Source organism: Aspergillus sydowii (genome assembly GCF_001890705.1).
Source record: "Aspergillus sydowii CBS 593.65 unplaced genomic scaffold ASPSYscaffold_2, whole genome shotgun sequence".
Lineage (NCBI taxonomy): Eukaryota > Fungi > Ascomycota > Eurotiomycetes > Eurotiales > Aspergillaceae > Aspergillus > Aspergillus sydowii.
The window spans coordinates 3,527,336-3,547,620 of NW_024467860.1; the positions used below are offsets into that span (position 1 = coordinate 3,527,336).

The 20,285-nt window shown below is 51.4% G+C and overlaps 9 protein-coding genes across 9 annotated transcripts; 3 read left to right on the plus strand and 6 right to left on the minus strand.

Annotated features, from left to right (window-relative positions):
- The first annotated feature begins 1,561 nt into the window (after positions 1–1,561).
- On the plus strand, positions 1,562–3,795 carry btgE (putative cell wall glucanase (Scw11)). The gene is made up of 2 exons (XM_040846341.1): positions 1,562–1,974; positions 2,056–3,795. Exons 1-2 carry the CDS (start codon positions 1,773–1,775, stop codon positions 3,579–3,581), a joined length of 1,728 nt encoding a protein of 575 aa, XP_040706870.1. The 5' UTR covers positions 1,562–1,772; the 3' UTR covers positions 3,582–3,795.
- Positions 3,377–4,307, minus strand: ASPSYDRAFT_683549 (uncharacterized protein). The gene is made up of 2 exons (XM_040850429.1): positions 3,689–4,307; positions 3,377–3,452 (listed from the first exon to the last, which is right to left on the minus strand). Exon 1 carries the CDS (start codon positions 4,185–4,187, stop codon positions 3,789–3,791), a length of 399 nt encoding a protein of 132 aa, XP_040706871.1. The 5' UTR covers positions 4,188–4,307; the 3' UTR covers positions 3,377–3,452; positions 3,689–3,788.
- A 406-nt stretch (positions 4,308–4,713) lies between these two features.
- ASPSYDRAFT_144781 (uncharacterized protein) lies at positions 4,714–6,609 on the plus strand (the record flags this gene model as incomplete). Its single annotated transcript, XM_040841466.1, has 2 exons — positions 4,714–6,056; positions 6,126–6,609. 2 exons carry the CDS (start codon positions 4,714–4,716, stop codon positions 6,607–6,609), a joined length of 1,827 nt encoding a protein of 608 aa, XP_040706872.1.
- An 83-nt stretch (positions 6,610–6,692) lies between these two features.
- ASPSYDRAFT_86711 (uncharacterized protein) lies at positions 6,693–8,126 on the minus strand (the record flags this gene model as incomplete). Its single annotated transcript, XM_040851715.1, has 1 exon — positions 6,693–8,126. The coding sequence occupies one exon, from the start codon at positions 8,124–8,126 to the stop codon at positions 6,693–6,695; it is 1,434 nt and encodes a 477-aa protein (XP_040706873.1).
- An 868-nt stretch (positions 8,127–8,994) lies between these two features.
- ASPSYDRAFT_86712 (uncharacterized protein) lies at positions 8,995–9,373 on the plus strand (the record flags this gene model as incomplete). Its single annotated transcript, XM_040851716.1, has 3 exons — positions 8,995–9,090; positions 9,161–9,285; positions 9,340–9,373. 3 exons carry the CDS (start codon positions 8,995–8,997, stop codon positions 9,371–9,373), a joined length of 255 nt encoding a protein of 84 aa, XP_040706874.1.
- A 129-nt stretch (positions 9,374–9,502) lies between these two features.
- ASPSYDRAFT_683561 (oxidoreductase, short chain dehydrogenase/reductase family) lies at positions 9,503–10,840 on the minus strand. The gene has a single exon (XM_040850430.1). The coding sequence runs from the start codon at positions 10,408–10,410 to the stop codon at positions 9,550–9,552; it is 861 nt and encodes a 286-aa protein (XP_040706875.1). The 5' UTR covers positions 10,411–10,840; the 3' UTR covers positions 9,503–9,549.
- Positions 10,638–12,909, minus strand: coaT (acetyl-CoA hydrolase ACH1). Its single transcript, XM_040850427.1, has 4 exons — positions 12,485–12,909; positions 12,181–12,421; positions 11,165–12,130; positions 10,638–11,093 (listed from the first exon to the last, which is right to left on the minus strand). Exons 1-4 carry the CDS (start codon positions 12,625–12,627, stop codon positions 10,866–10,868), a joined length of 1,578 nt encoding a protein of 525 aa, XP_040706876.1. The 5' UTR covers positions 12,628–12,909; the 3' UTR covers positions 10,638–10,865.
- Positions 12,910–13,088: 179 nt separating this feature from the next.
- On the minus strand, positions 13,089–13,732 carry ASPSYDRAFT_41787 (uncharacterized protein; the record flags this gene model as incomplete). The annotated part of the gene is made up of 2 exons (XM_040846342.1): positions 13,089–13,524; positions 13,652–13,732. Coding segments are annotated over 2 exons (413 nt in total), but the record flags the coding sequence as incomplete, so codon positions are not given.
- A 263-nt stretch (positions 13,733–13,995) lies between these two features.
- ASPSYDRAFT_145566 (transcriptional regulator SIN3) lies at positions 13,996–19,454 on the minus strand (the record flags this gene model as incomplete). The annotated part of the gene is made up of 8 exons (XM_040841533.1): positions 13,996–14,613; positions 14,663–16,768; positions 17,028–17,507; positions 17,575–18,268; positions 18,315–18,415; positions 18,479–19,131; positions 19,208–19,275; positions 19,357–19,454. 8 exons carry the CDS (start codon positions 19,452–19,454, stop codon positions 13,996–13,998), a joined length of 4,818 nt encoding a protein of 1,605 aa, XP_040706878.1.
- Between the last annotated feature and the right edge of the window lie 831 nt (positions 19,455–20,285).

The window sequence follows — 20,285 nt, forward strand, 5'->3', positions numbered from 1 at the left end:
TCCTCGTGTTGCGAGGGTCGTATTAGCACATTCTCGAGAAGGACGTCTCTGCAGTCTTCACTTCAGGCCTGATGACGAGAAGACGAGGCGCTCTTGCCACTTGGGCGAGTTGGATGGAGCATGGACTTCCGGGCCTCTCGGCATGTGCGGAGTCTGTCTTGGACCGAAGGAACAGACAGGCCCGTGAAAACTGAAAAGTCGGCCACAGGTGCGCAACTCAAGGCACAAAGATGCTGGATCCTCGCTTTTAATTGTCGTTCCCAAGTCTTGAGTCGGTGATCGACCGGGTTATTGACAATAATTGATGGTTTGCTCTCGTCGCCGGTTCGCGACAGACGTGAAGCAATTCGGTTCCCCTGAACGTTGGATGTTTTCTGGCTTCAGTTGATGACTATTGAGCGTTTCATCCTTCGATAGTCCTCGTATGGCGCTCTTGGGGAGGCTGAGCAACGGCCGACTCTTGATAAAAACAATGCCCCTGAACCAGCAGTAAGCCGTAACAGGGATACACGAGTAATACAGCCCGCACACTGCGAGTCAGCGGTGTGTCACGGGAGTCAGGCACCAGAGCATCGCTATTGGTGGATCGCGAAGAAATGTCTGGAAAACTTAGCCAGTCATAGCAATGAAACTTCGGGTAAATGTGGGGCCAGGCACAAATCCGTGGACAATTCGGTGATTCGTGCCAAGATTCGGGGCTTCCGTTTGTTTTTGTCTGCTTTTTTGGGGTCGACATGGGGACCGCCAGGTGTCTCAGTCATTTATTTCAGCGCGGGAACCGGTTCTCATTTCTCTGCAGAAGGTCCCATATCCTTGGTTGCGCAAACGGTTGTCTCAGTAGTGTGCCGGACGTTGGCTGAGCTGACATGAACACGTTCAGTACTCCGGCAAAACCGGGCCTGAAACGGCAGTTCACATGGTAAGTAATCTATCAGGCCAAAACTCTACCCGTGGGACGTGTCACCTCGCAACTCGGGGCCTGGAACACGAAAAACACGTCGCTCCAGTAGATGTGTCCAGCGCAGTTGCACTTGCCTGGGCGGTTACCGACTGTCGAACACCAGCTCCCAAGAACTCCAGCCCTCCAGTCAGTCAGGCCGGCGAGGGCCGTGGCAGGCTGGGACTGGGAGAGCCTGCAAGGAACAGCCAGCGAAGCCCATGTGGAGTGCAGACTTTGTATAGTGTTTAGGCTTTACTTAAAATCGCAAGGGTACAGACCCATGAAAGAGTGGGATCACACTGTGAGTGGCTGAGCAGCAAGTATAATTTCCGTGGCCCCGCTCTGTCCACAGTGATCGGCCACTGCTGCCACATCATTAGCTCGCTGGATGAGGCCGTAATAATCGTTCAGGAGATCCGGCACAGTTGGCTTCGCTGCCCCTTTTGCCCCATTGGCCTCATTTGGGGAAAATGGCTGTATTCTTTCGTATTATGGGATTGATACTCTCTGGCCAGACCCCCTGTCTCTGCCAATCGCCGGCCTCGCCTCCACCAGAACCTGCTTGCAAGCCCCGTCACGATTTGGCCCTAATTTCCCAAGTCGCCCCCTCTTTTCTCTTTCCTCGCCCTTCTTCTTCTCTGCGTTTCCTCTTTTCTTGGTGATCTTTCTCTCTGCTTTATCATCGGTCCAGAGGCTCCTCCCCCTTGTCATTCCTTTCCATCTGTGCTGTTGACCACCGCTTCACTCGTTCAGCGGGCATTCATTGCATTTTTGCTAAACAGAAACGAAAAATCAAGTATCGGCTATATAAACGTTTACTTTCTATATCATCATGAGGGGAGCTATTCTGGCCACCGCGGCCGCCTTCGCCGGCCAGGCCGTTGCTGATGGCCACATGCGCCGTCACGCTCACGAGGGTCTGCACCACCGCGCCTTCCACGGGTCTGCTCCTGCCGTCCACTCTTCTTCTGTTGTCGCTGAGGAGGAGTGCGGCTGCACCACCGAGGTCATCTCGTACTATGGCGAACCGACCAGTAAGTATCAGCCTGGTTGCGACAATTGCTTGCCCTAATATCAAGCAATTGATGGATATGAATTGATCTAACATGTCGCAGCCATCCCCCTCTCCGTTCCCACCAGCACCGTGACCTCGGAGACCACCTCGACCGTCGAGTCCACCAGCTACAGCACCGTCACGGTCACTGCCACTTCCTCTGCTCCCCCAGCTGAGAGCCCCGTCGAGACCCCGGTCGAGACCCCCTCTGAGGCCCCCTCTGAGACTCCTACCGAGACCCCCGCTCCCACTCCCGAGGTCACTCTTCCCACTCCCGGCTTGAGCACCTACACCGAGCCTGGCACGTACACCGTGCCCGCTACCACCCTGACCGTCACAGACACTACCACTGTCTGCGGTGCCACCAGCACCGAGCTCCCCAGCGGTACCCACACCTACGGTGGAGTCACTACCGTCGTCGAGACTGCTACGACCGTCACTTGCCCCTATGCCACCGTCAAGCCCAGCGGCAGCACCGTCACCAGCGTCATCGAGACCACCACCTACGTCTGCCCCAGCGCTGGTACCTACACCATTGCCCCTACCACCACCACCGTGCCCACCAACACTGTTGTCGTGTACCCCACCCCGGCCACCTACACCCCCGGTACCTACACCAACCCTGGCAGCACCATCACTGTGACCAACACTGACTACACCTACGTCTGCCCCTTCACCAACGGCAATGAGCCCGCCAGCACTCCTGCCACCAACACTGCTGTCCCCACGACCACTGCCCCGGCTCAGACCACCACTGCTGCCGCCAGCACCACCTCTTCTACTGCCACCAGTGTCCCCACCGGTGCCAGTGGTGACCACATGGGCATGACCTTCACTCTCTTCAAGGGCCAAAATGACTGCATGTCGAAGTCTGAGGTTATGGACAAGATCGGTACCCTCAAGAAGAAGGGATTCTCCCACGTTCGCGTCTACGACACCCAGTGCGACACTCTCGAGAAGGTCGGTGAGGCTTGCAAGACCTATGGTATGAAGATGATCCTCGGTGTTTTCACCGACGGCACCGAGAAGCAACAGGTTGATGAGATTGCCAACTGGGCCCAGTGGGACCTTGTCTCTCTCATTGTCGCTGAAAACGAGGCTATTACCGGCGGCACCATGCAGCCTGCTGAGGTTGTTCAGAACATTAAGGAGTGGAAGTCGACATGGGAGGCTGCTGGCTACACCGGCAAGGTCACCATCGCCGAGCCCATCAACGTCTGGCTCGACCATGGCGCTACCCTTTGCCCCGCTGTTGACATCTTGGGTGCCAACCTCCACCCCTACTTCAACAAGGAGTTCAGTGCCGCTCAGGCTGGTGAGCTCGTCGGCAACCAGATCCGTGACCTGAAGCAGGTCTGCTCTGGCAAGGACGTTATCAACCTTGAGACCGGCTGGCCCAACGCCGGTAATGCGAACGGATTGGCTATTCCTGGAATCGCCCAGCAGGCCACCGCCATCAAGTCCCTCCGGGAGGCAGTTGGCGATGTCTCTGTCTTCTTCTCATATGAGGACGACTCCTGGAAGTCCAAGGTGGTGGACGATGCCCTCGGCGTCGAACAGCACTGGGGCTGCATTGACCAGTTCTAGAGCCAAAGATCTTGAGCAAACTTGATTATAGGGAATTGGAGCTTCTTTTCGTTCGTCGGTCGCTCTGACCATTTCAACGATTACCCCATAAATATTTTCATTCTTATCTTCGAATGTATAACCTTTACTGAATCTTTTGGTTTATTCATGTCTCCGCCATCTGCGTTGCATCTATTTTGTTATTTGCTCTTTGTATATGCTAATTTATTACGGACTTATGACACATTTTGGTCGTAGTAACTGGCGCACTGTCCTCGTAGACTGTAAAGGCAAATCTGTATTTGTTCCGGGGATGATGTCCAGGATGCAGTCACATGACGCTGCCAATGGTAACAACCAGCAGTCGCAGTCAACAATCTCTTTGTCGAAACGATCACCATTCATCACAAGTATAAAGAAGAAGCAAATTCCGATCAATACACAGTACGCTTCTTTGGACAACATTGTCAGAATGGCACAGCCCTCAATCTGCATTCTTGAACCATCATTGAACCGATCGCCGTGTTTTAAAATATGCCGGTGAGTGGGGAATCGGGGCGATGCCACTCCCCAATTCATATAGCCTGGCTTGTTAAACAAACAGGTTGCGCTACCATGACACTGCATATCCCTCGTTGCAAATTGCAAGAAACATGGCACTAGGCACAAAAAACCCCTGTCTAATAAACACTCATTCCCACGAGAACCTGTCTATCAAGGGTCCGGTTCCGCACTTACCATGATAGGGTACGCCGTCACCTTTCCACTGCTCCAATCCTCTATCGCTGCCAATAGAACTTGAGCACTAACAAGCCTTGCAGGTCACGTCTCCGAAGATTGGCTACGTCCACCGTCTATCCATGCCGCTCCCAGTCTCAATCTCATACGTAGCCGCTGAGCCCCTTCGGCTAAAAATAATTCATACCCGATAACTGGACTGGGGAGCAAGGCAGGCGCTTATGAGAAACGAGGTACTTAAGATACCCGCCCGCCCCTGCGGGCAGCATGTTTCTCAATCTGCCTACCTACTAGGTTGGTCATATAGAAAAACACCTGCGAGTTTGAAGGCCAGCTTATTCATGGTGAGCTTTCTCGTCCAAGATCCGTCGATCTCAGAGTACTGATCGATGCCAAAGCATGCTTTAGTGCCAGGATGAAGCAACAAGATGGCATCCATTGGAGGATGCCAGCAGCAATGTGCGCGTGCTGGATTATTGGACTAGGGTTGGCGATCGGCCACCATTTCTACTATTACTCACTGGATGGGACTCGCGTTGGTAACCAGAGCAAGCAAGAATGGGCTCAGAGATTCGGTACTGCGTTTGCCTTTCTCACTAAAACATTCCTCACAACCGCTGTCGGCATTGCTTGCATTCAGAGTTTCTGGTGGATTCTGCGTTTGAAACCTATCAGGTTTTCTACGCTGGATTCGATGTTTGATATTCGAGGCAGCATCTTCAATTTCTTCGACTTTCACATATGGCTTCGCGGTCCCAATGTTGCTGTATTAGGTCTCATCTCGTGGTATGCTACCGGCCTGCGATATGTTCCATGGTTAATTTTTTTTTTTTTGACTTCTCCTTACAGGCTGATACCGCTTGTTACGGTTGTCACGCCATCCACACTATCAGTTACATCCGATGTTGGAAGTTATGTTTTACAGCAACCTATCCCAGATGTAGTATACGAATTCGGCAGGTTCAGCACCCAGGCTGACGGTGGCGGGCCCCAGCCAAGCAACCGTCTTACTCGTCAAGTTATGAGTTCGGTGATTCAGGGTTCCCTGCTTCAAGTCCCAGCGCCTGGTTCTAATGCATCATACACACTTGACTTTATTGCGCCCAATTTCCAGTGCCAGAACGCGAGCGCCTACGTCAACAAAACCGTCAATGAATATTTATTGGATCATTCTTCGATGACATTCCGCCAAAACTTTCTCGCATTCGCCAGCAGTCGGAATCTTACCAGTGATTTGGAATTTATGTTATTTAGTCCTCCCTCAAATCAAATGTGGACCTGGGACGACAATCTCAATGCGACAGACTACGCCGGGAAATTGATATTTGCAACATATGGCAACGTTCTTCCTCAGAGGTTGGTCGTCGAGTGCGCCCTGTATAATACCTCGTTTACTGTCAATTTCTCCTGGCCTAATGGCCGGCAGTCTATTGATATCGTCGACCGGAAGGTATTGCATCGAGTATTACCTCAAAGGGAGCGGCTCTCCCCGACTCCCGCCAACGAAGACGAGGTGTTGTCATACACAGCAATCTCGAATGCTTTGAACAATCTGTTCGTTGGGGTTTGCTTCAATTACCCACAACGTTGTACCAACTCGCAGGTGTTTTCAACGCCCCTTGCCGATAGCGCGGAGTTGTCGACAAGCACAGATGACGAAGGCAATAAGCTGCCATCCAGGTTACCCACGTTAGCCCAGGCTGCATCACAGATGGGAGACAATCTCACGCTGAGCTTTTTTAGCAACGAGTATTTCTTGTGAGTTGATTCTTCTTTCTCTAATTATATGATCACATCGACTAATGTATCATCTCTTCGCTGCAACAGACAGAACGAGACGGAGGCTCAACGCATTAACGTAACCTACCGCGAGACTCAAACTAAATACGTATACTCGGAGAAGAACCTTCTCATTGGCTACGGTGTATCAGTTTTTGTCTCCCTTTTGTGCGTGATCGCGGGTCTTCTCACTATGTGGAATAACGGGATTGCATTCACCGACTCCCTCTCTACCATTGTCCGAGCAACAAGAAATAAGAAGTTCGAGGACATAGTTCCAGGCGATAAAACCACTGGTTCAGATCCCCCTCCCGAGTCATTAGCAAAGACGCAGGTTCTTTGGGTGCCCTCTGGCGCTACGGACGATGAGCCGGCTGGGTTGAAGCCTATTCCAACCGTCGCCGAACCGGAGAAGGCCGAGAATTCAGGCTCATCGTCGCCCATCGCGTTCACTAATAGGATTTGGGAAAGAAAAAGCTATCGTCCGACATCAACACGAGTTGATAATACCTCGCCTGAGGGGTTCATCTAGATGGAAGTGGGCTCTATATTAATATTTAGTTATATATTATATTATGTACGATGTTACGAATATAACAACAGCCGCCAGGAGCTCTATCGGAATGATATATAATCACCCAATTCTAAACCAGGCAGCTCCCACTCAGCCTCCAAAGGCTCGGGATACCGCCGAACCCACGCAACAGACCCCTTGACAGGATCCATCACCGCTGAAAAATGCGTCATTTCATTCGTGGTCGGGAACTGCGTTGTCCAGGCCACAATTTCATCTAGCGTCGCCGTGACCTCCGCATCGGGTAGGGTATCATCAGAAGCAGCTGTTGCTATAGCTGCCGAGGAAGAGACAGTCGTGGTTTGTCTCTGGGATGACCGGGTTCTTCTCAACGGATCCCTCCGAGCTTGTGCGGCCTGCAACGCATGCCGGGAGGCCTGTCTCGCCTCCGAGACTTTTTTATCCCAATGCGCCTGCATACATGCCCGCCGCTCGATGCTATCTTTGATAAGATCAACCATCGCAATTGGCTCCCCGGTTGTCAGGGAAGCGCCCCGATGTTCCTGCTGCGTGGAAGGGTCAAGGGCCTGCGGGTCCGCCCCGCGGTCACTATTTGTAGCAACAATGAACGAAGAGCTAGATTCCACTGTGGTTGTCTTGTAGTCTTTCTCTAGCACGTAGGCCTCCCGCCCATCGCACAGTATCAGGTAACAAGCCGTCGACGGCATCCGTATGATTCTTGACACCGCGTCAGATAGAGAAAGCTGATGCGCAGCCTCTTTTCTGCCTTGTGGACGCAACCAGCTGAACCGGGCCTGCTTTTTCGTCGTCGAAGGAATAATCACATGCCTCAGCACAGAAGCAATAGACCTCTTGAACCCAAGAAGAACAAGCAGATGAGACCCATAAAACTTGGCCTGCTTCACCCACGAGCTAGCATCATGGTTCGGCCGGAAATTCAACGAGACACTGAGCCCCTGCCGCACTCCGGTAAGGACACCAACAAACCCCACATATGTGATGTTTGTCGCGAGCACGGGGCTATCCTCGATGTCGTCGGCCACGAACTCTAGTTTCACGACCAGATGGCGCAGTGCCGGCATGTCCCAGTCTAGGGTTCGGAAGTGGAGCATTCTATTTTCCTCCTCTCCATTTGCTTGCTCCCCTGTTGGTGACAGTGATGATGGTGATGAAGAAGGCGAAGACAAAGCAGCGCCACTGGTACACCCCATCAACAAATCCAGGAGCACATTTAGCGCGACAACCAGGTACATCTCGATACCCGTCGCGTCCGCGATGCCGCGCAACTCCTGCGTCTCTTCTCCATCGTAGACCCGACGCAGAAAAAGTCGCGCTAGCGATTTTATACGCGGGAAATACGATTCTGGGAAGAGGCCGAGTACGAGGTCGTCGAAGAGTGAAGTCAGCGCGCACAGTTGGGGGCGGTAGAGGCGTGCGAGCGCGGAGTAGCGCTCTGCAGGGGGGAGTGAGAGGTTGATGCGGTGGATAGGGGGTGTTTCGCCTTGGGATGTCATTTTGGATGGTATTATTGCATTTTGGTGTTTCTAGGAATGGAGTTTGGCAGAGTGTTCACTGCCATGGTGGGATTTGGTGAGGGAAGGGAGGAAATGCAGGCAACACTCAGCAGGAACGTTCGCACGAGGCTGCAGGCTGCTCACATTATTCCGTCTTCATCTCTCTACAAACATCGAATATCAAAAATACCATCATAGAGTAGCACTTTAAAATCTGACTACCCTGCTGACTCCATCCATCCTATTTTCGCCGATAATAATCCAAGATATCCCGTGCCTCTCAGTGCGTGCTGCGCTGCTCAGCCCCCAATAGCAACAATCATGCCACCCAAAAACAACACTAACCACTGCGCAACTCCCACCATACATCATGCCATAACAGCCACGCCCGTTCGCTCGGGTCGACTCTCGAAATATCCAGGATGCAGCTCTTTTGTTATATTAATCCTCTTATTGGGCAGTACGTGAACCATTCGGTTACCAGCCCGATATTAACCACGAGCAGGCCTCAGACCACTCTATCCACGCTATGTGACTGCGCCATCAGAGCGGCAGATCATACCTTCGTATCTACCTAGTCTCATATTGTCTATGTGATGCGGTGGTGAGGTGATTCGGAATCATGTCTTCCTACGCCTCCGTCATTCAGTTTGGTCCTGAGGCTCTCAGTATAAAAATGGCCGTCTATAGCAGGGTTATCCCTACTTCTTTTCTATCATCATCAGTCAATAAATTAAAGCATTCAAGCACAGATTTGATTCTTCACATTCAATACCATTATTAATTGATATTGAAACCATCGTCTGAAGACCACTAGTTCGTCAATCGATCAGTCACAACAACTAGGCTTCATCCCAAACAAACAACAATGACAGAAACCAAGACACAATCAACATCAAACTCCCGTCTGCAAAATGACTTCGGGGCAGACCTTTGGGTTCGCAAGTCGACGGCGCCTACTCGGGTAAGTGCACTCTCGTCTCCCTGGTACCTGCACTATCATGTACGGCATGACTAACTTCTTTCTCGAATAGCACCCAACAGCAGGCAGAGGCCTCTTCGCCGGACTACAAGACACAAAGAGCTACAATGTCGACAGCGGCTGGGCAAAGCGTAGCCATGACGAATCAGCAGGTCTTTTTGGATGGCTGTACAACCGGTGAGTTGTCTCCTTGGACCTTTTATACATGGGCTGATGCTGACTGAGTTATAGTATATTCGGCGGAGCTTACCGTCCCCCAGAGTAATTGATACATCAAGACAAGATACGATTGGAGGAGCGGTGTATCTGAATCTATATAATGCCCAACTGTTTTCCAGCATAGCCTAGTATTTTTCTTAGCAATAATATACTATTGCAGCAATTGATAACATATCACATTACCACCAACTAAGCTAAAAGAATGATTCACCACCACTAGAACTACTTCAACACAAACCCACCATCACTCCTCACAATCGCCCCAGTCGCAAAATTATCCCTCATCAATCCCAAGTACGTTTCCGCGGCATCCCCCGGACCCCCCACACTCCCAAGGAGCGTCTCCTTCCCAAACGTCTCCAGAATCCCCTCAACCGTCTTCTCGTCCCCAAACAAATTAAACAGTTCCGTCCTCACAGGTCCCAACGAGACAACATTCACCCTCACCGGCGCCAAATCAACAGCCAGCCCTCTTGCCAGCCCCTCAACAGATGCACCACCCGCAATCCCAAGCGCCATCCCAGGCCTAGGTCGCGAGATCAGACCGCCTGATGTGTAGGTTATGGAGCTGGAAGCCGAAGCCGGCGAGGGCATATACGTCGGCGCGTGTTTCGCAACAAGAGCACCACCAATGAACCGCACGGTGTTTAGGGAGCGAAGATAGGCGACGTCCACACCGGGGTCTGTTGGTGGTAGTGTTCGCGGGGCTGTGCCTGCCGTGATCACTATATGGTTGATTGGGACTATACCCTCACCGTCACCAGAACCATCTCCCCCTGATGCACCGAAGAGATCCTTCGCCGTGGCATATTTGAACAGGCTCACGATGTTATCTTCAACCGTCTCATCGTTGCTCAGATCGCATGGCTTCCCTGCGATGCGTGAGACATAGGGTTCCTCAGGGTAGAGCGCCTTGAGTCTGTCTATGGCGGTTTGGACCTTTTCGGGGCTGGATGAGGCGAGGATCACGGAGGCGCCGTGCTCGAGGGAGGCTCTGGCGACGGCAAAGCCGATTCCTGATGTTCCTCCGATTAGGAGCACGCGGGTGTTGTGAAGTTTGGCGGTTGAGATGAAGTTGGACATTTTGGACTTGAACTTTCGATTATTTAGAGTCGATGGGAGAGGGGAGTGTTGGTAGAGAGGGGAAAATTAGAGGGTTTATATAGGGCTCGCTGTATACTCTATACGAGGGCGGGGATGGTGTGCGAGCACCACCTCACCCTGAAGGTGGCATCCTTTGGGAGTTCAACACCAAATACGACAATACGGTTGGATAATAATTATGATTTTATCCACTTTGATGGTCATTTTTGTTTACATTTGTCAGCGATCAATCGCCTCTCGGCGCTATCATTTCATCCGACGGGGGTAGAAAGTATGGATGGTGGGGGACTTAAAACGCTATGTCCGATATCTCCAGAGTTTGACCTTTTGCAAAAATATGTGCAATTAAACTTCCTAAACACCTAAAGTAAAGCACTCCATTCGCCAATTCAATATGAAAAATAGTAAGGTATAGTATCACAAAGCTCTAGTCATTACTCCCAGCTGGAGATCTTCATAGTGCCCTTCTCCTGCAAGTTCTGGTGCATCTTGAAGGCCTGGAAGAGGAGGTGTGGCTCGTGGCCCATGCCCTTCTTCAGGCACTCGAATTCGGCGCGGTCGAGGTAATCCTGCAGGATGGGGGTGTAGTCGGGGTGAGAACACTTCTTGATGATGACGCGGGCACGCTCACGAGGAGAGAGACCACGGACATCAGCCAAGCCCTAATACGAATGTTAGTCCGTCCCATTTTCAGATTACCGAATTAGGTATGTCTTTGGTGGTAGGTACGTACCTGCTCAGTAACAATAACGTCGAGATCGTGCTCAGTCTGGTCGATGTGCGTTGCGAAAGGTACAATGCAAGAAACACCAGTGGGGTCTGTCTTGGAAGGACGCACACTAGGCGTGTGCATGATACTGTACTTGGAGCTGCGGAGGAAATCGGCGGAACCACCAAGACCGTTGAGCATTCTAGATCCCATCACGCAGGTACTGTTGGCGTGGGCGTAGATGTCAACTTCAACGGGGGTGTTCATGCCGATACAGCCAAGTCGGCGGATGATCTCAGGAGAGTTGGAAACCTGCTGGGAGCGCAGGAGAAGCTTTCCGGCATAGTGCTCCCAGTTGTCGTAGAAGCGCTTAAAGCCGTCTGGGGAGAAACGGATGGAAGTCGCCGTGGCGAAGTCGAGGTTTCCACTGTCAAAGAGGTCGAGGAAAGAATCCTGTAGCACCTCTGTCCAAACCTTCAGATTCTTGAAATCCGCACCTCCCTTGCTGAGACCGCCAACAACAGCGTTGGCAATGTTTCCAATGCCGGACTGGATGGGCAGAAGGTTTGAGGGCAGACGACCATGGTACACCTCATGCTTCAGGAACTCGATCAGGTTGGAGGCAATAGCCTGCGAACCTTCATCCTCGGGAGCATTGGGCTGGGTCTGGTCGGGGTAGTCGGACTCGACAATGGCAACAACCTTCTCGGGGTCAACAGGAATGTGAGGGGTTCCAATACGATCCTCAGGCTGCATAATGAGATAAGGCTTCCGGTTGGGAGGGCGCTCGCTCATGGAGATATCGTGCAAGCCCTCAAATGACGGACTGGCGGTGTTGACCTCAATGATGACTTTGTCCGCCATCTGCACAAGTTCTGGAGACGCACCAACGGAGGCACCGGGAATGATCCCACCATCTTCTGTGATGGCAGAAGCTTCGATGACAGCGACATCAATCCTGTTCTTTGGCTTGTTCAGAGTATACCAGCCCTAAAATCAATCAGTGCTGCACTGCATTTTTAATTTCTTGAAACACATACGTAGGTAAGATCTGAAGGGAACATGCTGAGGTGCTTATCGAAGAACTTGATCTGACCGTTGTTGATACCCTTGGCAATCTCCTTGCCGACCTGGTGAGGGCTTCGGCGTTCGATCATGTTCAACCGAGCCCAGCGGTTCTCTGTTTCTGCACCAGATGAAGCGCCGACGAACAGCGTGTACTTAAGTTGGCCTTCGAGGCCATTCTTTTCAACGTGATCGGCCAACGCCGTGGGAACTTTCCTACGCAGGGAACGCGAAGTTAGCTACACATCAAAGTCGACTAACTTAGTTGGACAAACATACTTCGGGTACCCAACTCCAGTGAAGCCGGACCAGCCGATGTAAGAGCCGTGGGGGAAGTGGTGGACGAGGTCCTCAGCCTTGGCGATTTTGCTGAGGTACGACGGCCGTCTGACACGGCTCCTTAAGAGATTGGAAACCGACATTGTGACGGGGAGGGAGAGATGGAGAGAGAGAGAAAAAGGAAAAGAGAAAGAAGAAAGAGTGGAGAGGTTCTGTGAGAGAAGGAAGGGGGAGAGAGGGAATTTAAAAGGTGGATGCTCTTAGATAGAAATACGTATGCCGCCACCCCCGTGTGGAGAGAGCGGTCTCTGGGCAGGCATACTTTACAGGGTAGCTCCAGAATGTCCACTCGGAGAACTGGAGTACTACGTACTTGAAACTATTGATTGTGACAAAGCGCAGGTAGTTTAGGCGATAGTCGTACCACAGTGGATGCTGGTGTATACATAGCTCATGCAATGTGAATAGCTCAAGTTCTATTGCATTTTTCTATCACCAGGCCTGATAGTAATATGCATTGGCTTTCCAGACCTTATAACCTGTTCCAGCAATCGAAAAATGATCGTACCATTGCGCAATGGCATGTTACGTTGGTCCATCTTTATGGCTCGACACTTTTTTTTTAGATGGATGCCTGACGTCACCTCGGAGATTTCTCGGTTCTGACGCCTCTCGCACGTCACACTTCCCACACAAGTTGAATAATATTCAGGGTCCAAGGCCAGTTAGGAGGCAGGTATTAAATGTAATAAAGACAACATATAAGTAGACATATCTGAACATAATAGCAACTTGACGTTGGTTCTCCTGATTTCCAGCTTCAACTCTAGACGGCCGCTGATCCCGAGACATCTCCGGGTCTGGCCCAGTCTCGGTCTGTATCGGTAAAGCTGTTCGGCCACACGGAGCTTCCTTCAGATCTGAACTATCTGGACAACCCCAGAGCACCGCGCAGAGCGCCCCCGTCTTCGGTACCTTTTCGGTTGCTGCCCCCGGACTAACGGTAGCTACGGAGTTACGGTTGTCTGCTCTACGGCTCGCTGCCGAGTTCTAGAATCAGTGTCTTGCGCTAAACCATATCTAAAATACACATGAAAGGTAAATGCGAAATGAAAAAAGACAAATTGCGAAATGAATACCCTCGACACCAGCCCAAGAATCACTCACCTGCCAGAAGAGAACCTGCAGGGAGGACACAATAGCAGTAAACCCATTCGTACATCCGTTGGCCGAGCGCGCTGATCATGCCGTGTTAAAAGTAGATACACTGCTGTCGTAGTAAATCAAGACAGAAGAACAGAAAGGAAAAGAGCAAAACAAGGAATGGACATGAAAGAATTGAACGTAGGTTTTCCACCAAGGCACCCGTTGCGACAAATATGACCAAGCAAGGCTTCCAAGTTGCCCAAAAGCATCAATTCCACCCAACCCCGAGCACAATGGATGAACCGGTATTAAAACCTCATATCGTAAACCAAACAGCTTGAAAAAGAAAAGGCGATTGATGGGAACTAGGATTCTTGAACCTCGGAAGACTTCTCCGCGTCCGGCATCTCGACATCCTCCTTGGGGCTCTGCTTGTCTGATCCGGAACCAGCGGGAGCGCTTGTTTCGCGCTCCTCGGACCCCGTGCCCTTGATCCAGGAACGGAACCGCTGGTTCGATTCGTCGACTTGGTCTTTGCTGAGCCCATGGGCCCAGCTGGGGTTGTTGACGAACTTCTCGGTGAACCGATCGCGCCGTCTTTCCTTAACAGCACCCTCTTCCTTGGCGACCTCTTCAGCCGACGACTCATCCGAAGGGAGAGTCGGTCGCCACCACCAATCGTAGCTGCTAGGCTCGTAGAGGATATGATAGCTGTTGGCGCAAATGCGGATAATAAGTCCATCTTGGTGAACAAGTGGGCGATAGTAGCGGTTGTACTCTTCTTCTTGCTCCAGCTTTCCTGGAAGGTTTCGCTTCAGGAAAGGCATCCGCATCTGGGAGAATGGCACTCCCTCGGTTGGATCGCGCATCGTGTATGCCGAAACATAGTACGACCAGCGTGCCTCTTGGCTCAATTCTTCGTTTTCCAACGTGGCGTCTTCCGGGGTGAGAAGCTGAACTGTCGTCTTCTGGGTGTTCGGGTACTGTAACAGGTTAGATAGGGTTTTTGCTTATAGGCAGATAAACACTTACATAGGTTATGCGGAATATTTCACTGTCCTTTACCAGTCGCTCGACCTGCTTGCGATACTGGATCTCCTGGTTGTGCGTTGTTTCTTCCTTATCGCGTTCCTTGAAGAAGAGATTGATGATATCGGAGCTGCGATCTTTTGAATCGCCATTGAAGATTGCACCAGCAAACTTGGCGATGCCAGTAAACATCTTCTCCAAATTGTAAAGCTGATAACCAGACCTCAAGTAGTAGCGGCGAAGAGTTTCCTCCAAATGAGATGTTTCCAGATCCCCCTTGATGACCTCTTCGCACATTCGCACGATCTGCTGGTACAGATTGGCCTTGGGATCAGTGTCGTAAAAGAAGTCCGTAGGAACCTTGTCGATGAGGTGGAGTTCTTGGGCCGGCTTTCCAACAAGCGCACGGCGCACATCATCATGGGCATCCTTCTCGTGCAACTTGATGCGAAGAAGGCGGGAATACAAGATCTCAAAAGTTCGGAAGAAACAGAATATGTTCAGGTTTGCATACAGATGATGCGTCTTCTTTTCGTATGTCTCATTGAGATTGTATTCGCGCTGTTGGTTGAAATTGCCCTGCCCGGGATGCTCCATCCATTTCAACTCGGCCACGTCAAAAGCCTCTGTCGGGTCAGGAATAGGCGTGGAAGGAACGAGAACCGCGTCCGGTGTACCATCGCGGCTGACGGGAGCGCTGCCTTCTTTATCAGTCCTGCTTGCCTTTTCACTGCGGCGTTCTAGAACATCACGTAGAAGGTCCATCTTCTTATTTGTAAGCCCCCTTCTGCTGCTGCTGCGCGGTGTTGCGGCGTCATCAGCGGCCGAGCTATCATCTTCACCCTCGTCAACAGGTGAGGTTCCGCTAGAGAGTTCGTTCATGTAAACATGAAAGGTGTCTCGGTCCATGCCGAAAAACACCGGGATAAAATCCTTGATGAACATCATGACCTTTTGCGGATCGGCGCCGAAGCCTGCCGAGTTGCGGTCGATGAAGGTCAAAAGCAAATGAGTGGCATCAATGAGCACCGCTGGATCCGTAAATGTGAACTCAAACTGGTATTTGGGAACTTGGAATCCGCTCTTGCGAAGGTTCTTGCTCTCTTCGTGCTTGGCTTGGATTTCAGTCTGGATATGTTTAGCGACGAAGAGCTTCTTGTCGGTTCCCTTGCTGGCAATTGCCTGATGGTCAAGACTGCGCCAGTAGGCCTTTTGCATCTGCTCGCGCCAAATTTTATCCCATTCGCGCTGGCTAGCCTTCCACTCCTCGCATTTCTGTTTCAACCGGAACAGAACAATGGGAAGGACGTGGCAGGGACGCTCGAACATCTCCTTGATGATTCTCTCTCCACGCTGTCTATCGTAAATCTTCTTAATGACACGCTGATATATCGCTTCGCTTTGGCCTCCGAGACCGGGGGGAAGTTTAAAGGACGCCCTCTCAGGCTCGGTCATGACGAGGAACTGCTGAACGATGGGCTCAATAAGTTGAATAGTCCGATTGCAAGCTTCGATATGGTGGTCATAATCGTGCCTATCTTCTTCGATACGGTGCAAGGCGTCTTCATATTGATTCTTCCGGTGAGCAACGAAACCGGAGTCTTCGGACGCCCATGTCGGGTGGGAAGCCCACTCGTCATTCAGCACGCTGCGACACAGCTGGTCACGTCCGCTACAGGGCTTCTGTCGCTCACGCTTGGGTAGAAGTCGATAGCTCGGCCCAAGTGAACGGCAGTGAGATAAATTGACGATCCCAGGCTCCTGTTTCGGCTTAAGCTCGATAATCTTGTCCTCCGGTTCCTCGACGTGCATGAATCGCTTGAACCAAGCCATAAGTTCTGGGTTCGAACCGATGTATCCAGCTGCCCTCTTCACTAACACATGTCGGTCGATAAGGTCAGTTGAGTAGAGGTTACATAACTTGAGAAATTCGCTGAATGTTTGCTTGTTCCCGATGTATTTCTTGACCCGATCGAAAAATGCAAACTCTTCTTGTGTCGGCGTTAAGGAGAAAGTTGGCTGAACAGGCTCGGGCAAAGCTGGGACAAGAGTCGGCGAGACAAGTGGAGCATCTCCCTGTGAGGGTTTTGTGTGATGAACCTTAGCTCTCTGTATAACAGTCAGCATGGTATTCTAAAAACATCATAAAGTAGTCCAAGCACGAGGGAGTGAAGGGAAACCAGATTGTAGGTGTTGTAAGGAAGAAAATCAGTGTCTGTGTTATGCCCGCGACAATTGACGGATTTGAGGCCCAAGACCAAAAAAGCGCGCAACAACAAGACAAGGCCCACAACGATTAAACGAGGAAGGTGTATATGTGTGTCGCTTGGCTTGCAAAACTGACGGGTATTATTGTAGGATAACTAACCTTGTTTGCATTGCCTGCTGCCATGGCTTGCCCGCGGCCTGCCTGAGAGTCGCCCATCCGTGCAGTATCGACTCCCCCAGCAGGGCCAACGCCTGATGCGCCTAAACCAGGGGCTCCAGGCACATTTCTACGCTTCTTACCTTCCTTCGCAGAGTCCTTGACATTGAAGTTACCAAGAGGTGGCATCTTGACATCACGATTTGGAGTCTGTGAAGTGAGTGAACTCGATTGGAAATTCGAGTCACCACGCAAGTTACTCATGGGCGCGGCCTCCTCTGCTTGACGCGCCGCGGCCTGCTGTTTCGCATGAGCAGCAGACTCAGGGAGGAACTGCTTGAAGTCCTCTAGAAGATCTGGTGCGGAGTTGAAAAGTTGCGTGACCTGAGTGTACACATCGCCGATCGGCTTTGACTCGCGCTGGTATGTTTGCAGGATCTCAAGAAACTGCTTGTATATCTCGGGACGGCTCGAAAAGCGATTCTGCAGAAAAGGTATTCTGTTAGTCCCTATCGGTTAAACAAATAAACCAACCTGGCGATAGACAAACCTTTATCTTATTAACATAGCTGATGGCATGGTTGAATTCCACCGGGCCACGTTTCAAATCTGCCTGCGCGCCTTGCAGGACGTTAGATCCAACTCCTGCCAAACTATTCATGGGCTGACTCAAATTGGCTCCTTGGCCAGAAGCACCAGAAGCTCCCATCAAAGAAGGCCGGCCCAAGCCTGCTGACGCCGCTGACGCTGCCCCTTGGAGTTGAGAGACGCCTCGTTGGTCCTGCCCGTGTGTTGCGGCAGCGCCCTGTGAAGACTGCTGCTCTTGTTGGCCTGTGTACTCATAATGATGGTCCTGTGGTTGGCCCTGCCCTGTTTGCTGTCCGAACATCCCACCGATTAAACGGGAGCCTGGAGAATAAGACCCGGCTAGGCTGCTCTGCGTTTGCTGAGACTGAGGTTGTTGTTGCCAACCCGGCCGGGAGTGCTCATAGTAATCAGTACGGCCATGAGGTCCAAGCCCACTAGAGGGCGGTAGTTCGCCTGGGCCATCTATATGACGGGTGCGAGGCATGCTAAGAGTATTGGTGCCTGACGGCGTTGTCACTCGGATCGCGTCTGGATTATCTTCGGTTCCACACTCGATCCGGTAACCGGGTGGGAGAAAAGTGTTGAAACCCTGAATGAGTGCGGGATGTCCATTGAAGAGGTTTGAGACTCGTTGAATCACCCCGGGTGTATCGATACTGGAAGGATCAGCGCGATTCTTCAACTGGCATTTCATATACTTACGCTTGACTCTTGAAGTCTTTCATTATGTCAAGGAACCGGTTATACACGTCAGGTTGGTCCACGAAGCGAACCTTGACTTGATCCAGATACGAAAGCGCATCCTAGTGAGATCGTCAAATCGATGGTCCATCGGTAAGCCATAGCAAAGGGCTGTTTGCACTCACGTTTAGAATTGGCTGTTGGCCCTGGGCAAGAGCCGCAACGTTTCCAGGGACTGACGGCCCAGACCCATTGAATGCCATCAATGGCTGGCCCGGTGGCCCAGCAGCGTGTTGCATGTATGACCTCGGAGTACCTTCACCGTGTGGGATCTGAGAACCATAAATCCCACCGGGTCCGCCACCTGAGGCTTGCATTGCGCCTTGGGGCCCATTGGTCGGGTTTGTACCCAAACTGGACAAGAGACCACCAGGAGCATGGATAGTATTGGGAACTTTTGATGCCACGGGTTGATGTAAAGGAATTGACCCGGTATGGCTCTGAACAGGATGGTGTTGCTGCTCACGTTGCCGTTCAAGCTGTTGACGCTCGATCTGCTCACGCTGTTCACGCTCTCTGTGTACCATTTCCTCCTGGCGGTGTCGTTCGAGAAGCTCCCGCTCTCTGGAATCGCGCTCACGTTCCTGGTTGATCGACTGGGGAGAAGGGTGTTGCATTGCCTGACCGATGCCTGGCAGTGAGTGTCCAGCACCGTGTGATGGCGCAGGAGGGTGTTGACCATAAGATGGTGGTTGGTGAGGGTTGCCGTGGGTTTGGCTCAACTCCGCCAACCCGGGCAGCGAGTGCCCACCTGGTTGGGCGGAAGGATGGTAAGGCGCTAATGAATTAACATAAGTCAGTCACCTTTGTAAGACGAGAAGATGCAAATATAGCTGTAACGAGGTATTTCTAACCGGCTGGAGGAGGGAGGACAGGCCCAGAGGGCTGCGAAGACGGACCTTGCTGTGGGTTTGGGTTTTGGCTGAGGCAGAAAAAAGAAAACAAAATTAGCCATTGCCCTTTTGATAATGGTAGAACTGATTGAGGACTCTTAATCACATACCCAAATGAGCCCAGTGGCCGAGGCGGTTGATTCATTTGATCGATGCCAGGGTGCGACGGGGGGCCACCTGAGTGCCAATTATCGTTTCCAGAGTTCATGATTTTCTAGCTGATGACAGGGCCCTGGAGCACCTGATACTGACAGTGGCTCTCGAAGCTCTCGCAAACAGAGCTGTCACTGTAGAAAAGAGGTAGAAAGCAAGTAACAACCCAAGCTCAAGCTGCAGGCTTCTATTCCTTTTCGCACGGATCAGTTTCTCTTCCCACTCATTTCACAGTAACATCACTGAATCTCGAGTCTGCCAGTCGCAGAAAAGACGAATTCCAGGTCTAATAAAGATCAAGTATACAGGAAAGAAGGGTCTCAAAGGAGACAAAGGAGGTGGAAGAAGTATAACCGACTAATCAAGCCAGCAAACAGTACACTTGCTGAGCGATGATGGTTGCGCGCGACCGATCACGGATAGTCTCCAAGAGAGAAGGCGGAGAGAGTTTGGCCGCATTAATCTCAATACGGGTTAGCACCGAACTGTCGGACCCTGGGTTTATCCGAGTTACACGGCCAATGTAATGACGTTCCCATGGGATGTTTGACTGCACGAATCATGATTGGTTAAATTCTGCAGACTATGGAACCTGAAGTTTTCGACGTCATTGACGTCCAATGGTCCATCCCTTGTATATGTGAACTTGTGAATGAAAACACCATGAATTCATTACATATCTACTTTATTAACACTAAGTGGACTCCTTCAATCCCAGTCATTTGACTATTAAATCTTTCTATCTCGTCCACTGCGACAGCGAGTCGTGGGGGAGAAACTTGTCCCCCGATGCGACAAATGTACAGCTGCAGTTCAGGCACGGGCAGTGAATACAGGTAACATCAGAGAAGGGGAGATGGAAACATTCTGGGGCAATAGCCTGCGT

Coding starts and splice junctions, on each gene's coding strand:
- ASPSYDRAFT_683561 (XM_040850430.1), bottom strand. CDS start 10,410: ATGTCCAACTTCATCTCAACCGCCAAACTTCACAACACCCGCGTGCTC.
- btgE (XM_040846341.1), top strand. CDS start 1,773: ATGAGGGGAGCTATTCTGGCCACCGCGGCCGCCTTCGCCGGCCAGGCC. Junction 1,975..2,055: donor GTACTATGGCGAACCGACCA/GTAAGTATCAGC, acceptor AACATGTCGCAG/CCATCCCCCTCTCCGTTCCC.
- coaT (XM_040850427.1), bottom strand. CDS start 12,627: ATGTCGGTTTCCAATCTCTTAAGGAGCCGTGTCAGACGGCCGTCGTAC. Junction 12,422..12,484: donor ACTGGAGTTGGGTACCCGAA/GTATGTTTGTCC, acceptor TTCCCTGCGTAG/GAAAGTTCCCACGGCGTTGG. Junction 11,094..11,164: donor ACGTTATTGTTACTGAGCAG/GTACGTACCTAC, acceptor CATTCGTATTAG/GGCTTGGCTGATGTCCGTGG.
- ASPSYDRAFT_683549 (XM_040850429.1), bottom strand. CDS start 4,187: ATGCAGTGTCATGGTAGCGCAACCTGTTTGTTTAACAAGCCAGGCTAT.